The sequence below is a fragment of the Phodopus roborovskii genome, unplaced genomic scaffold, assembly GCF_943737965.1.
Source record: "Phodopus roborovskii unplaced genomic scaffold, PHOROB, whole genome shotgun sequence".
NCBI lineage: Eukaryota > Metazoa > Chordata > Mammalia > Rodentia > Cricetidae > Phodopus > Phodopus roborovskii.
Window position 1 is genome coordinate 30987561 of NW_026126447.1, and position 18222 is coordinate 31005782.

General features: G+C 36.4%; 1 protein-coding gene across 9 annotated transcripts in view; it reads right to left on the minus strand.

Moving 5' to 3' along the window:
• The window catches only part of Dock7 (dedicator of cytokinesis 7), a 174513-nt gene that overhangs the window by 108231 nt on the left and 48060 nt on the right, over positions 1-18222 (minus strand). For all 9 annotated transcript variants that reach the window (XR_007834746.1, XM_051188215.1, XM_051188213.1 and 6 more), the window contains exons 10-14: positions 15910-15990; positions 13967-14132; positions 9373-9515; positions 5886-5979; positions 4545-4707 (exon numbers count right to left, since the gene is read on the minus strand). Coding sequence is in view for 8 of the 9 variants with exons in the window: in XM_051188215.1 (XP_051044172.1) it covers positions 4545-4707; positions 5886-5979; positions 9373-9515; positions 13967-14132; positions 15910-15990 (647 nt within the window). In the remaining variant the exon portion in view is untranslated. The remainder of the gene's footprint in view (positions 1-4544; positions 4708-5885; positions 5980-9372; positions 9516-13966; positions 14133-15909; positions 15991-18222) is intronic.

Sequence of the window (18222 nt, forward strand, 5' to 3'; positions counted from 1 at the left end):
ATTCCAAATAATGAAAAGTTCAATCATAAAAAACAAAAACAAATCCAAATAAGCTAATTACCTCAAGAAATTACTACTATTTACATAATTTGCATGAATTAAAAGCAAAATTGCATACTTTATAATGTACAAGATACACTTTATTCTTTGATATATTTATTTGTCACCCCCTTCAGGAGGGTATGAACATTAAAACTGAACACAAACTTAGTCTCATTTGGCAAGGTTTTCCTCATCTGGAAAGCCCTGCACTCAACCCCATTTAATTTCTACAACATAGCTATTATTCGCTAGATGTCATTTATACCATTATACCATGCCCACGGTAAAACATTAAAAATTATAGAAAATGATTAATTATATTTTGAGGCAAAACTATTATGATAAAATTATCCTGGCCTGTTTTAATAAATGTATCAAACAATAATCTAGAAATGGAAATATTTAAGTTTATTCATGACACAAGTATATATGTTATGTATCTTTTGTCCTTTAGTATGAGGATTCTGGAAAATGAAGCAATACCTAGATTTCAGACCAAGTAAACCTCTTAGTCACAGCTTAATATTTTTCTCATATACAGAAATAACACCTCTGAAATTATGAAATTTCTAAGATGTCTATGAAACTAAATAAACTAATTTACATGAAAATAATTAGGATAGAAGGTATTAAATATTTATTGTCTACCACTAAGTAGTATCAACAAGAAATTTTAAAACATAAGGAATAAATAATTGAAAAATTCCTTTAGAACAGTGGTTCTCAACCTTCCTAATGCGGTAATCCTTTAATACAGTTCCTTGTGTTGTGGTGACCCCAACCATAAAATTATTTTAGTTGCTACTTCATAATTGCAATTTTGCTACTGTTATGAGTTATTATGTAAATATCTAGTACTCAGGATATATGATATGTGGTCCCAGTGTGGGGTCATGACACACAGGTTGGGAACCACTGCTTGAGAAACCATAAGATACAAAAAGGTTGTAAACAGTATTAGACTACTCAAAAAACATCATTCAAAGGCAAGAGAACAGCTACATTTTCAAACTGCTGGCAAAAATAATTTGTATCTTAGAATCCAGTACCTAACAAAACTGTCAATCTGGGAATAAAGATTCAAAAAACCTCACCGGGTAAGGAAATGTGTACTTGTAATCACTAAGTGGACAAGCTGAGGTGTGAGATCCCCTGAGCCCAGGGGCTATGAGACACCATCCTGGACAGCCTGGTCAGATCTTATCTCAAAGATAAACAAATGAAATAAAACAACCATCAGGTACATTTTTAAAAGTACCTCCATACATCATAATTAGGAAGATATTGAAAGTTTTCAGTAAAATAAATATACCCAGAAAGAAAAGCATAGGAAGTATGACACCCTTAGTGGATTTTTAAAAAATCTCTAAGATAATGCAAATAATTGATAATGAGTAATTGTAAAGAATCTCTAGGATGATGGTAAATTGGCTTCTAGACAGAAACTACAGAGAGCTGGCCTGGCAAACTGAGAAAATGTCCACTGCTCTAAAGCTTCAAGGCTGGAGAGGATCAGCCACCTGATGTTCTTCATTGCACTGCCAGAGAGGGGTGTCAGCAAGTTTTAATGAGGGGGCAATAACATAACTATTCTAGGAGAAAAAATGAGCTGCAGAAAACAAAGGAAAAAATTCAGTCATCTACTCTGCTTAGTTGTTAAGTTATACAATAATCATCAACATTCACAAACTAAAATTCATACTCATCTACATAGCTCAGTCATGAAAAGCTACATAATATAATCATGAACACACATACAACTAACACTGACACAAAAAGCAGGAAGGTAAAGAGGCCTTTACCTGGAAGATGAACTGTAACATCAAGACAGGAGTAGGCATATTCATATAACTCTTTCAAAAAATATTAAATGTAATTAAATAACAATAGCAGAAATATGAGCAAAAAGATCAGTTCCTAACTACTATTTTCTCTGACTCTGAAATACTTCAAGCAAAGGTAAGAGGAAGAAACACAAATTATAGGTCTTCTTGAGGAATATGCTCTCCTGGGAAGGCAGCAAAATTGAAGGCCTCTGAATTAGGTAATATACAACTTGGGTTATGCAATCCCTTCTTATTGCTGTCCTTTCCAGCAGTCTCATGTATAACTTATAGAATAATTTGTATTACTTTCATATGTGTGTGTGTGTGTGTGTGTGTGTGTGTGTGTGTGTGTGTTTCTTCCTTCACTGTATGTTCTTAAGACTTAAGCTCCAAAAATTCACTCGCATCAAGTATGGATTACATGGAATATGTGTGCTCTGCACCTTTCCAAGAGAAGCCAAATGCCTCTTATTTCATTAATATAAAAACTGGGTATGCCAAATGGTGGTAGCCCATGCCTTTAATCCCAGCACTTGGGAGTCAGAAGCAGGTGGATCTCTGTGAGTTCAAGGCTAGCCTGGTCTACAGAATGTTCAAGGACAGTCAGGACTATTATACAGAGAGACCTTGTCTCAAAATTAAACAAACCAAAAAACTAAAAACCAAAACAACAACAAAAAACCAAAACAAAAAAACCTGAATAGCCAACATGTAACTTTCTCTAAACCATCCAAAAAGTGTCACCAGAAGTCATAGCCATATCCATGACTGAAAGCCTCATTCTCCTACTACTCTATTGAATAAATATTGAAAAATATGCTTTCTATACCCTAAGATATTACAGATGTTAGAAGTAACAGACAAAATATGTCATTGCCCATTACAGTAGTTATATTCAAATGAAAAAATATTGACATAATAAAACATATAATCCCCAGGAGCTGGGAGAGTGAGGAAGTAGACCATTTAGCAGTGAGGTTGAGAAGCTCTAGGAAGCTGTGTTTAAGCAAGAAAGGCAAAGAAATTCTGATGGTGAATTGTTAGCCTAAGCTGACTTTATTCAAAGACAAATGGAAGGTCACTGAAACAAAACTGGAATGAGAAAACAAAAGGTTATCAGAAAATGACAGAATATGTAGAGTCAACTACACTATTATAAGGAAATAAATACCTTTTCTGATTCAACAGAAGCCACTCAAAAATGATCAGGTTTATAATGTGTAAAAGTCTTATTAGGTGCAATGTCAAAAACTGACTGAGACAATAATGGAAATAAAAATCACCTAGGGTGGTACAGCAAAATCTGAGATTAGCAACCATACAACATGGGGGTCAAAATAACCACATGTGGCTAGTAAGAATTTTAAGTGTGCCTAAAATACACACAAGATGTTGAAAACAGAGAGAAGAAAAATATTATTTTTTGCATTATTTATTTGCAGTATTTATACTGCTTTTAAAAACAATTAAAATTTAAAATATAAGTGTCATTTCATGACATTTCTATTTGCTCTATATGGTAACTTACATTAGAGTTTTAAAAAGATACAATGGTAAAAAGTGTTGGGCAGGTGGGGCAGTGGTGGTGCATGCCTTTAATGCCAGCACTCTGGAGGCAGAGGCAGGCACTTTTCTGTGAGTTTGAGGCCAGCCTGGTCTACATAGTGAGTTTCGGGGATGCCAAGGCTACACAGAGAAGCCCTGTCTCAAAAAACAGGAAGGAAGAAAGGAAGGAAGGAGGGAGGGACGGAGGGAGGAAGAGAAGGAGAGAGGGAGGAAGAGCAAGAGGGAGGGAAGGAGGGAGGGGAAAATTTTTGGATTGGAGGTACATTTTAAAAGTAGAATCTATATTACTTATTGGCCAAATGAAGTATAGGTAAGGAAGTATAGGTAAAAGTACTATAGTTTCAAAATATTGGGCCTGAGGAGCTTTGGAAATGATAGTACTATTAGGATGGCATATAAGTCTAGACTGAAACTCAAATTCTGTTTTGAATAGTCTGTGAGATACCTTGCTAGATTTCCCAACAGATGCCAAGCCTTGATCATAGATAGATAGATAGATAGATAGATAGATAGATAGATAGATAGATAGATAGAGGCTCATCATTCTCATGCAGTGTATGCAAAAACCTGCAGTTAGAGTGTTCAGCCTGAGAAGCTGCAAAAACCTGCAGTTAGTGTTCAGCCTGAGAAGCTGTAATAACAGCTACTGCTCTCTACACAGTATATACTCCACAAGTGCTGATTACCTACAATGTGATGCCAGAAGCATATATATTAGATTCGTGTGTGACCCAAAACTCTACTAATACTAAACATATTAGGAAACATAAATTTGCAGTTTAAACACTTTAACCAAACAGCCCCAAATCAAATGCTGGCCACCAACAAACTAAAATGTGATGCTCAGCAATATACTAAATTTCTCTGTCCTTCAGTTTAATTGCCTAGAATATGAGGGTTATATTTTGTAAGGTAATTAACATCATACCTGGCACAAAGGTATAGCTTATTACGTATATAACAATTATTAATAAAATTGTGCTTTCAGAAGTAGAATGCATAAAGATAGAAAAAGTAATATAATATTCTTAAAAAGTTTCATTCTAGTTCTACTTTAATATAGAATATATAGTATTTTATCTCAGAATTCGCCAAAACTATGTATCTTACCTGTAAGTAGTGTTTGGAACATAGACATCCCTGGCAGGAAATTCCAGAATTTCTCTGGTGGGCCTGACTCGGCTGTCAGGGTAAAGCTTCACCTGAAGCAGCTCTGGGGTTAAGCAGTAATGGGGATTTTCAGGTGCAGGAGAAATGTCTATCTTCAGCTGAGCTGCAAGAAATTAATTATAAAGTCACTGTGAACATAAATGCTGTGATGGCTACACTTGAATTTGCAGTGCCTCCCAAAGACTTTTCCAGCAGGACATGGCACTAACTGGGGCATGGCAGAGATTTTAGGATGCAGGGCCTAGTGGAATGAAGTTCCATCACCTGAAGTGAGCCCCTAAGGAGCATCCTCTGGGCCCTCCAGAAACTAAGCAGCTTTGTCCCACCCAGTGTAGTTTCCCTGAAGTGCTCCACTCCAGGATGAGCCCCAAACAAAGCCACTCTCACCTAAAGGCTGGAAGCTCTGAAAAGTGGGCTAAGGGAAAACATTCCTCCTTTTAAGTTGACTAAGTAATTTAGTCTCATTTGAAGCAATCTGTTACAGCAACAGAATGTTTACTAACACAGTTAATATATCCTTAGTAGAATTCTTACATTTTCTTACATTATATTTTAAAAATCTGGGATGAGCAGTAGAAACCAAATTATTAAGAACTTAAATATTGAAGTTATTTCATTTTATCAAGATTCAAATTGTTAAAATGACTTATCTATACATAAGTGCATGTAAACTAGTAAATGCTATCTGAATGAATGGGAAGTGAAGAGCTAAAGAACAAGCCAGCACATGGAGCATGTTGATGCCCACCTTTAATCCCAGCACTCAACAAGCAGAGGCAGGCAAATCTCAGAAGACAGCCAGTTCTACAGAGCAAGTTCCAGGACAGCCAGGGCTACACAGAGAACCCAGGGTCAAAGAACAAAGCAAAAACAAGACAGCAGATGGGCTCTAGCACAGAACTGGCCAAACATTCAAAAGAAAAATGACTTGATTTTTAGGTTGCCAGGCTCTTTGTTCCACAAATGTTAGCATCTGGTTTAGCAGACTCCTGGTCAGTTCTATTCTGGACTGTTTGCTCTAACAGTGACAGGGACCCATTTCTGAATATTTGCTGTTCCATATGCACTTTAAGCCACAACTATGAGTCATCATTTTCATTTTAAAACTCATTTAATAACAGTTCTGAATTCTGAATCCAAACTGTTAGCCCACATTGTAGTGAGGTGAAAAACACTGACATGTATTGAGCACAGAAACGTGTGTGGTCCAAACAAATGGGAAAAGGGAATACATGATGGCGAATAATCACCAGTGATAATTCATTCAAAACCTGGAAATACCTGTAATCGGCCGCAGCCTCCGTAGAACAGAAGATGGCCTTCTCATATCAGCAAGGAACTTGTACAAGTCTTCATCACTTAAACGGTCTCCTTCCTGATTTCAATGATAGTGAGAAAAAGTATTTAATAATACAAAAGTAGGAAATGGGAAATAATTTTTTAGCATTTGCAAATAAGCACTGATTTCTGCATAGCTGTCTGAGTGAAAGATTAACATATTTATTAGGATAAATATCTTCATAACCTGGCTCTTGTCTTCACACCTGATATTTATAATGCTACCAGTCATTTTAATTTACGTACACAGGTATATTCTATTACTTAGCCAACAAAGGGTTATAGGACATCTAGTATACAGACAACCAATACAAATTCAAGGTAGGTATAAAAAGAAAACAAAGAATGTAGACATAAAACAGAACCAAAAGAAGACAAACATAACAACATGGGATAATTACATGTGTCACGATTTAGATCATGTTTCTTCTTCTCAAATGCAAAATTTTTAGACATGTTACATTTCAAAAAAATAAATAACAAATAGAATGATGTTAGGAAAAACACAACTATCCCGATATGAAGACCAGAGAGAGAACTCCAAATTGACCACAACTGATGAGGAAAAAGCATAGAGAAAGGTGGAGTAAAAACTAAATTGTGTTTATTTTTAGCCTCCAACTACAAGTTAGGAAGACTTTAATATTTTATTAGAAAGTAAATCTATACCTGCTTTTTCCCATGCTGTCTGCACTGTACTATCATTGTAAGTGATACGGACACATTCCGCCTCTTAGTTTCTATGCCAGCTCCCATTTTATAGCATAGGAGACAGAACTCACTTTGTACTATTACTTGGGGAAATGATCTTAATGACTAAACAGTGACTATTTTGGGTTAGTATCTCTAAAATAGTTCTTTCACTGAGTAATAGGTGGAAAATGTGGCTTTATAAAATAAAATTCAAGCTGGGAGGTAGCACATACCATTAATCCCAGCACTCAGGAAGCAGAGGCAGGTAGATCTCTTGTGAGTTCATGGCCACCCTGGTCTACAAAGAGTTCCAGGACAGCCAATGATACAGAGAAACCCTATCTAGAAAAACCAACAATAAGAAATAAAAATAAATAAATAAATAAAATTCTGGGGCTTTATATGATTAATTAATTAAAAATTATCATTAGCTGCTAAAACAGTATATTCTCTTTACTGAGCACAGAATATAGACCTTCGTTCTTTATCCACTAATACACTCAAGGTTATCTCTAGACTTACTCCCTCTCTTGAATTTCTGTCTAGTAGAGGATGGAAAAGCTGAGCATTCCTGAAAAACAATCTAGATCAGTTGATGCAGCCAAACTGCAAATGTGGGGACAGGTGAGCTCACTAGAACGGTCAAGCTGACCTATCCACATCACTGCTTGTTTAGTACTGTGTACTCCTGAGGGGTAAAAAAGAAAGGAAGGAAGGAAGGAAGGAAGGAAGGAAGGAAGGAAGGAAGGAAGGAAGGAAGGAAGGAAAGCCCAATATTACTAATGTATAAAACAAATGTCTTTTACAACTACTGCATGGATTTACTTTTCTTCTAAAACCTCTGTGTATTTCTAAGAATTTTTGGGCTGGTACATTTGAAACCTTACATGATTAAATGTACCACTACAACTGCAGAGAGTAATTTCTCATAAAATGAACAACCTGCTATGTTTTATATATGTTAAACAACACTTTAATTTAAAGCTCAGTGTCTTAGGACACTAGTCACTCTTGCAGAGGACTCAGGGTCAATTCCCAGCATCCACATGGTGGCTCAAGACCATCTATAATTCCAATTTCAGGGGATCTGATACCCTCTCTTCTGGCCTCCACTGGTACCAAGCACCTACATACACACAGGCCAAACACTTATGCATATAAAACCAAATAAATAAATAAATCTTTAAAAAAAATCAGATTATCTTCAAAAATGTAATTTTGTTAAATAGCAAATACTCAAACAATATTAACTGGATAAGTGAAACAAGAGTGGACGGCTTGCTCACTTAACTACACAGTACCAGTTCATTGATATAGCTGACTACAGAAGCAAAAATCTGGCTATGTAAAGAGGAAGAAAAGTAACGTTGCAGTCAAACAGGCTAGCCAGAGAGAAATGTCACATCTATAAGGCTGTGCCATGGGTACTCAGTCCCTGTGTGTGGCCAATCACTTTATCACATTGTCACTACTGTCCACAATACAAAGCTCCTCACTTGCTCTCTCCTTCCACTCTCCCGGCTGCTGACACACCAGGGATCCAAGCAGACTCTCCCATTCAAAGCATACACATTCTGCTCTCATCCTCTTAAGTACCATATACCAAGAGGCCAGGTGCTTCTCCCCACTCAGAATAACACATCAGAAGGAGGAACAGAGAGGTAAATCTTAGGGTTTTCTTTCATCTGCCCCCAAATTTATGGTTGGTATACCTCACTAGTCTGTCACATTAATAAAAGTTTTCTTCTTATTCTTCCAGTTTTGGGTCATCTGGTCACATAAAACACACTTTCATTTTTTTTAAAATCTTGATTCACAATATAAAACCCAACTGACATCAAAACGCAGTGTACATGCATATATACACATGCATTCACATTTAAAAAAAAAAAGAGGACTCTGTGAAATAATAGTTAAACTCAATATATGAAATACACATTTTTTGGATTTTTTAAATTCTGCTTTATTAAAGCTGTGTGTTACCTACTAAATTGATTTCCCTGAAATGACATGTGAAAAAACACTGATTTGATTTGAAGCAGACAGAATAGACCTGCAAGAATAAAATGTCTTTGATGAAAACCTATCTTGGAAACTCAACTTTACATCTACAACATTAAGTTTTAGCACAAGAATGGGGCCTGGCAACTCTATCCTATGAACCATAGGTCAGACAGCTATGGTCAGAAAATGCTGGTTGGAAAAGCACATAGTCACCCTGACAATTCATAAGCCACCAGTGTTTAAGAAAGGCCTATGGGGGCTAGAGATGGCTCAGTGGTGAAGACCTTGTGCTTTTCTTACAAAGAATCCGAGTTCAGTTCCCAACACCCATGATCAGGTGGCTCATAACCATCTGTAACTGTGGCTCCAGGGCAATCTGGTGTCTCTGGCCTCTGCAACCACATGCCCACATACATATATACATGCATACACAGAATTGAAGGTAATAACCATTAAAGTTAAGTTAATTGTTACAACTCATTAAGATATAGGTATGAAAGACAAATTTTGATGCATTAAAAATGTCAATGTAAACATTTAAATGAAGTTAGTGATAATACAGGTATAATGTCATATTCTTAGTATATTTTACTCATATTCATTTTTATTTTGAAAGTTGTTAGAAGTTCTTGACATTATAGCATGAATACACACAGAATAGATACCACTGTCCTGAATGGATGTGAGACCTTGAACTAACACCTCCCCAGAGCCCCACATAACAGAACATTACCTGCTTAAAAAAGTTTGCCACAGTGAGGGTAGCAGGCCGAAAGCTGGTCAGGTTGCAAGCATCATCTCCACTGGTCGTCCTTTCCAGAGACCGTCTACCAACAAGACTAGAATTTCTCCTCTCTGACCAAGAACCTTTCCGTTCTGCCAAATAGAAGCAAAGATTGTCAGTTTTATAATGTTAACACTGTTTATAATTAACTTTCCCAACACAAGAAATAATCCATTCATGTTGAAAAGTTGTATTTTATTCAGCTTACACGTTACACTAGAAAGATTCACTTCTGGGAAAAAGCAGTAAGGGAGAGTTCAACCTGAATCTTCTGTCTCAGTTATACAATTTCGCTGATACAAAGCCTCTAGCGTATAATGATCTATATGTATGATCAACAGTATAGTGAATCACCTAGAGAGAACTATGTACTACCACTAAGAACCCGCCAAAGTAAACTATAATTAATGGTCTCTCAGTCTTAGTCTCTTAGCATTTGAGCTGGAAACAAATTCAAAAGACAAGTTGCAAGTTCAAAGACTTGGCCAAATGATGTATCTTTTCACCCCTCTCCCAACACACACACACTTATGCTGGAATGCAAACCTAATGGGGAATGTCCTTCTATATATGTTTCTCTTATTGGTTGATGAATAAAATACTGTTTGGCCAATGAGGCAGGAAGATAGGTGACACCAGGAAATGAGGAAAATTCTGGGTGAGGTAGGTAGAGAGAGCCCGCCAAAGACAGTTACCATGTAAAATGCCAAAGAAGTAACAGCTCCAGGCATTCTCTGGTAAGCCAAGACCACATAGACACATAGATTTATAGAAATGGGTTAATAATTAATACAGTTCTAGCAATAAGAAGCCCTAGCCAATGCCCAACAGTTTTATAATTGATATAGCATCTGTGTGTTATTTGAGGCTAAGAAGGGCAGTGGGACCTGGTGGGACAAGAAACTGGTTATTAACACTAACCCAGGGACTCACATATATAACATAATTCCTTTTTTCTGTACTAAAAGAACAACAATATTAAAGATTAACAAGAAAAGAAAGGTTTTTAAAAAACATGCAAGCAATGTGGTCTAAGGGCAGTTACACCACATTCTAATATGCAAAAGCAAAAGCAGAGTACACACTATTCTCAAGCAGTTGTAGAATCATATTCTCCAAGATGTAAGACAAGATATGAAAGGATCAAAAGGTTGAAAACAAAATATTTACTAAAACTTGAATAATAAAACTATAAATTAACAATAAAAGAACAATTAGAGAATTCACAAATACGTGTAAGTGAAAAAAAAAAAAAAAAACACACACACATTTCTAAAAAGCTACCAGGAAAGAGTTGTTCCCAAAGGAAATTACAAAGTAAGGAGTATGAAGATGCAGCACACCAAAACATGTGATACTTCTACAATAGGGCTCTAGGGGAGGTGATGGCCAGAAATACTTCCAATCAGAAGAAGTGTCTGACATGTCCGCACAGATTGGTATTGCCAGGGATTGGAAGGCCAATGTGGCGGAACTGCAAATTCAAGATTGGTCTATGCTAACAGCAAAACTCAAATTTAAAATAAAGAAAAGAACTCTCAAGCCATAATTTCATCTCACACTTTAAGAAGAATGTGTCTAAAGAAACTGGGCATGGTTTACCATGTCTCCATGACAACACTGGAGTAGCCAAGTCATGAGATGAGGATCACTATGTACTGAAACCTCTTTCAGAAAGAGAAACTAAACCCAAAGAAAACAGAAAGTTATAAAAGGTCAGTGGTAGAATAGAAATAAGTGAAACAGAAACTAGAAAAATAAAAGTCAACAGACTTTATTAAAACCAACAAACTGAAGGGAAAAAACATACAGCACTAAGATTACTAAACAATATTCACGAATAAAAGTGACATCACTAGATCTTACAAGTAGAAATGATTATACAACAATGAAATAAACAACTGTAGAATAATACTTCAATAACAACATGAAAGCCCCCATTTAAAAGTCAAACACTGTTAACATTAAAAAAAAAAAAAAAAAAAAAAAAAAAAAGGAACATTTTAAATGGCCAATGTATGTGAATATGTACTTCTCCAAAAATCACAACAAGTAAACACACACTTAACATCATTAGCTATCAGGGAAGGAAAACCCAATTCAGAATGAGATGCCATTTCACCTATACAGATAGTATTTAGTACTGGCAAAGATGAGGAGAAACGAGAACTTTTTCTTTTTAAAGACTTATTTATTTATAAAGGATGAGTGCTCTATCTGCATGTATACTTTTATGGCAAAAGAGGGTATCAGATTCCACCATATATGATTGTCAGCTACCATGTGGTTGTGGGGAATTGACCTCAGGACCTCTGGGAGAGTAGCCAGTGCTCTAACCACTAAGCAAGCAATCTCTCTAGCCCAGAAACAGGAATTTTTATACAGCGCTGGCAAAATTTTTAAAGTGCAGGTATACTGGAAGATAGTTTGACAGCCTCAGAATGCTTATTAGGAAAATACCACAAGATGCAGCAACTTCATTTCTAATTATGCAGTCAAAAAAAAAAAAAAATAAACACACACACACATACAAAGGCTTTTTACAAAGACTGGGAGTATAGCTTAGTAGTAAAGTACTTTGTTTAATTCATGAGAGGCCATGCGTCCAATCCTAGTACTGGGGACCTGAGAACAGCCTCTATATGGTTGTTCATTGCAGTATCTTCATACATTCAAATTATTGCCAATTATGAACAGATCAGATAGAATACAGTATATAAATACAACTGGATGTCATGACAACAAAAGGAAATCAAATACCAATACATACTATACCATGGGTAATACCTGTGAAAACATTATGCTATATGAAACAACACCATATACTATTTAATTCTATTTACATTAGATATCTGGAATAGACAAGTCCATAAAGACTGAAAGTACATTAGGGGTTGTTTATGGATAATAGTATGAACATATTCCAAATATCGACTTTGATGGTGCCTGTTAGGAGTAGTTTTTTCCGCCAGTCTGGTCCCAGAACTGCGCCAGCCCCAAATAACACACAGAGATGCTGTATTTGATATAATTCTGTTGTCCAGTTACTAGTTTTTCTTATTCGCTAACTCTGTCTTAAATATTAACCCATTTCTATTCATCTAAGTACTTCCACATGGTCTTATCTTACCGGAGAGAGGGGCTGGCCTTCTGCCCTCTTAGTCTTCCATCTTGAATCTCCTCCCTACTCCTTCCTCTCTCCTCCTTGTCTCCTAGTCCCTCCTATCTTCCTTTCCTATTGGCCAAAGTGCTTTATTCATTAACCAATAAGAGAAACATATTTACAGAATGATATCTCTCATCATCTCCTCTTTTCTGTCTAAAATAAAAGGGTTATAACCTTAACATAGTAAAATATATAACAAAACAGTTATCAAATAAGAATAACAGTTAACAATATTTAGTCCATTAACATTTAGTAAGATTTAAAGAAAATATTCTAACATGTATCCTATCTTTGTGAGTCTAAAGTCTTATATATAACTTATCTTTAATCTTAACTAAGGAAAACTATAACCATAACTGTCTTCAACTCCCTCAAAGACCACAGAAGGATAATATATAAACACTAGAATATCAGAGACAACTTGTTTGCATTATGGATTTGCATTCTCATAAGCTAATGAGTCTATGAGTATTCGCCTAGAATCTATGTCTGCTACCTCTAATTGTACTGCCCTAGACAATCTTTCTAGAAACATACTAAAACGGTCTCTCGGTCCTTGCCTTATCTTCATATAGGATTCTATCTCTCCCCTAGTTCATGAACCTTATCCCAAGCATTCAGAGCTGCTGTACTCATAGAGACAAGATATGTTCATCACAGGCTGCTTGGGTTTCTGGGTCAGCATAAAGACCCTCACCAAGAGTTTTATCTTGAGGAGCTTTATAACCTTTCTTTAAGCCCTGGAGTTCAACAGCTTTTGCTTCCTCTTTCCATAAAGCCCTCCTTTCTAATTGAGAGGAGTTTTCAAGCACATCTGATATTAATTGATCCCAATCCTTAGGGATTACCTTGTTATTCCTTGGCCATGATTCTATTAATTGCTTCATATATGGTAAGTGCATGCCATAAGGCACTACTGCTTCCTTTATACTTTTTAAATCTTTCATATGTATTGGTTCCCACTGATATGCAATGACACCTTTTGGGTGATAAACACCTATTCGACCTATTTGTTTATCCTGATCCTTATTAAACCACGATAGGTGCCTGAACAGCCCCATGACTCTAACTCTAGCGAAAGAAAGCACCATAACATACACTAATAAGTGGACAATAATTAAATTTGCTTTCCCCCTTCTTTTGTTTTTTTGTTTTAGGGTAAGTGGTGGCAAGACCTCATGAATAAAGCCTGGGCTGACCTGGAACCGAAGCTGCTGCTGACTTGGCTGAGAGCTGAGATTACAGGTGTGCAACCCCAGCCCCAGCTAAGGAAATCTTTTAACAAATCACTGGAAACTCCTAGTGCTACAATAAAACAAGCCTATATAAGGGGGAGGGGTGACTGCTTTAGAAACAATGTATACAAAGCACTCTTACCTCCAGCACTGATTTCTACTTCTGTGGAGTCTCTTTCTAAGCTGCCAGCACTGCTAACAATATTCATTAAATGAATGGCAGTCCAAGCAAAAGGCATGCGGTATTTCCCAAGTCTCTGGCAAAACTGGTCAGCTTGACTTTTCAGCTTCTCCAATTTTTCCTTATTCTGTAAAACATAACTTGATCCATGATCACACTTGAAGGAAACCACCTAAGGGATATGTCACACAGTATCAAGGGCAGGCTAAGTGCTCAATTCTTAGCAAAGACTTAGCAAAACAGAGGCTGAGCATAAAGCTCAGAAGTGTAGTGCTTGCTTCCCTGTCATGTGCAAGGACCTAGGTTCTATCCTCAATGTGAAGGGGAGAAAATAGTAACTCCCATCTGTCAAAACACAAGGTACTGCCTGAACACCATATCTCAACTCATTCTACAAATATATGCATGGGCTAAAGCACTGCAATTTCTGTTTATGATCAGGTCACCCTGACAAAAAGGAAAGGTCAGAGGGCCAAGTGTACTTAGGTACCACAAGTGATCTTTTAGGAAAGGAAGTTTAACTATAGTCAGTCTTTTTAACACAATATTTAATACCAGAACAACTAGAAAAGAGATCTAGAAAAGGTCCGTCTTTATGAGCTCCACATAAAACCTGAGACTTTCTTAAATTTTCTCAAAATCCTAGTTTCAAAACTTTCTTAAAAAAAAAAAAAAAAACTGCTCATGCAGAGATCTGAGCATATGATATGCTTTTCTGATCTTTGGTTGTGTAGTTAAATTGGGGTTAAAATATTTTGGTTTTCCCCTAGGTATCTATCATTTAACTCATTAAGTTAGTTCTGCTACATAAACTCACAAGTATACCAGTGCCTTATTCTATTTTTTTCTATACATATTTATACTGGCTGGTAGATGTAAGCATGCTTAATATTTAGACAACTTTCTGCTCCTCCTTCTTTTTGGCCAGTATTGCATGTATCCCAGACCATCTGCAAACTTGCTATGTATTCAAGGACTGCCCTAGACTTTCATCCTACCACTTCTACCCCCAGGGTTATAGGAATATGCTACATGAGCTTTCTGAAATGCTAGGGACTGAGCCCATGGCTCTGTGCATGCTAGCAAATACCTCTTCCAAATAAGCTGTACCCCTCACCTCTATTTAGATTCTTCAAGCAAGAACTCTTTTATTGTTAGTCTGGACTTGTTTATCATTGGTCTATTTGTGTCTCTGTTCCCATCTCGTGGTTGTTGTAATTTGCAGACAGCATAAAATTAGCTCAGCTATTTCCCTCCTTTACAACATAACAATTTAACAAGTCATAGCCTGGATATTTTACTGCTGGCAGCTGCTGCTGATACTACAGATATGCTCCTTTCCTAACCTACCACTTGTGATACATATGTAAGCCTGACCCTTGCCCATTTTTTTCTTTCAAGATGACAAGTTTCAGCAGCATCATTACTTTTTACATAAATAACTTTTAAATTATTTAGAAGTTAAATTTAATTAGCTTAGTTTTCATCAAGAAAAATAATTTTTAAGCTCTACTTAAATTACTATTACCACTACTCATAGTGGCAGGGAATGGTGAGGAGTATTTCATTATGTGTGTCTTCAAGTTCAGAAAAGAACATTTGAGTCTGGGGTAGAACTAAGGTCATCAGGGTTATAAAGCAAATGCCCTTACCCAATGAGTTATCTCTCCACCCTTCCTGCCAAAAACAACTTTTAAAGACTTAGATGTAAGGTAGAAAAAATTTTTAAGACTATCAGAGAACATGACACAAGCTAAATGACAAAGAAAATGGGGAATCAGGATGAAAGGAAGAAGACAGAAAGAAATGAACTAACAATAAAAATTTTTAAAGACTTCGTATGTTTTATTTTTCCCAAATTATAACAGGAGTGATATGGGAAAATGAGGGGCCTGACATGGTACCTTGGTGGCATCAGCTTCCTTGAAAATCATATATGGTTCTGCACACTCTCCAATGTCTCCTTGCTGTAGGACTTTTTCTAGCTGTCAGAAGCAAAAACAGAAAAGTTTAGCTAAGATTTTAAAAATAAACACATCCAGAAATGCAAGGATGGTTCACTATATTAAAAATCAATATAATATAGCACACATTAATAGAAAGTCAGGAGAAAGGAGAATGCAACCTTCATGCAGAATATGTATTTAAAAAATAATTCAGAATCATTTCCCTACATAAATTCAAAAAACTACCTCAATATTAAAAGGCTATATATGAAAAGCTCACAGCTGACATCCTCAAGAGTGACACAAAACTTTCCTTTTAAAATCAGCAACAAGACAAGAATACCCAGTTTAGCATTTTCTATACAAACGCGTGCTGGAGTTTGTTAAAGGGGCACTCTGTCAATGAATATGGCTATAGAGGCTGCTAATGTAGCTCGATCCTTACCTTACACTTTATCTAAAATTCAAGCCCAAATGATCCTAATGCCTAAATGTAAGACTAAAAACTATAAAACTTTTTTTTTAAGTTCGTTACAGACTTGGAAGTGTTTGTTCTTGAATGTGAAAGTACAGGATAGTATAGGAAAAAACAGATAAACTGTATCCAAACTTAACACTTACTACATTAAAAGACAAAAATAAACAGAATGAAAAGACAGCCTTAAGAATGGGATAAAATTAAATGCAAAGTGTATGTCTGACTACAAATTAGTATTGCAAATGCATAAAGAACCCCTACAACTCAGGAAAAGCAACTGTGATGATGAGAAATCCAATTAACCAATAAACAAATGATTTTGTTACAGTCTAATGTAACATGTCCCAAATAAACTCATGTGTTTCAACACTTGGTCCCCAACCAGTGGAGCTGTTCTGGAAGATTAGCGGACATATAGAGGTAGAGATTAGCTGGAAGAAGTAGTTTGGAGGGCAGGCACTGGGTTTTTATCCCACTTGTTCACCCTGAATGCTCTCTGCTTCCAGTTTCATGAAGGCATGAAGAGGTGAGGCGCCTCAGCTGCACCCTTGTCACCACGCACCTGCCACCAGCTACTGGGTCTTCCCCTCCATTATGGGGTATCCCCTTGAAGTGCTAGCCAAAGTAAGTTCTTCCTTCCATAAGTTGCTTGTCGTTGCTTATTTGGTAAGACCAGAAAGAGAAGTAACAAATGCAGAAAGTCATACCAGAAGTGGGGGTGTCACTGTGACAAAGCTGATTATATGGTTCACAGAAACTTGGAGTGGGTCTAAAGAAGGAATGTGGAAGAATCCGGTCTGATTTTTCCTTGGTCTGCCTTGATTCCTTTCTTCTGACAAAGGAATGTTTACCATGTGTCACTGTACTCTGGGAATATGTCACTTGTTTTTATAGTTTGTGTAGATGCTACACAGGCTCAGAGTTAAGAGACTGACTGCAGTCAAAGAAGATTTTTACCTTCAGAACGGTCCTTGTTAAGCACTATGGGGCTTTTTAAAGGCAGACTGAATGTGTTTTGCATGCGCCTATAAGGCCAGGAGTGCAATGTATGGTTTGAATATAAAATGTTATACAGCTTTCCTTATAACACCATTATTCATAACTGCCAAAAAAATGAAAATAACCTAAATATCCATTAACTTGAATAGATAAGTATGGTATTATACACACACACACACACACACACACACAGAGAGAGAGAGAGAGAGAGAGAGAGAGAGGTATTATTCAACTAAAATGAAGTCTAACATGTGTCAATACCTGCCTAAACCTTGAAAACATGTTATGTTAAATTATCCAGGACAAACCCTGTATGATTCCAATTCCATAAGGTATCTCAAGATGTTCACCTCAAAAAACAGAAAGTACAATGAGGACTTGCAGAAGGTGAGGCAAGGTTTAATAAGAAATTGTTCCTAAGTTTAGTTTTCTTTTTCTTTTTTTTTTTTTTTTTTTTTTTTTTTCTTTCCTTTCTTTTTCGTTTGTTCTGTTCTGTTTTGTTTTATGAGACAGGATTTTTCTGAACAGCTTTGGAACCTATCCTGTAGCTCACTTTGTAGACCAGGCTGGCCTCAAATTCACAAGAGATCTTCTTGCCTCTGTCTCCCAAGTGCTGGGCTTAAAGGGGTATGCCACTACCATCCTTCTGGGGACTGACTACAAAACAATATGAATATACTTAATACTGATCTGTACACTAAAAATGGTTAAGATTATAAATTGTAACTTTACCACAGTTAAAAATACTTTTTAGATCCTTCCCTTCCCAAACTGCTTTTAGTTATGGTCACAGC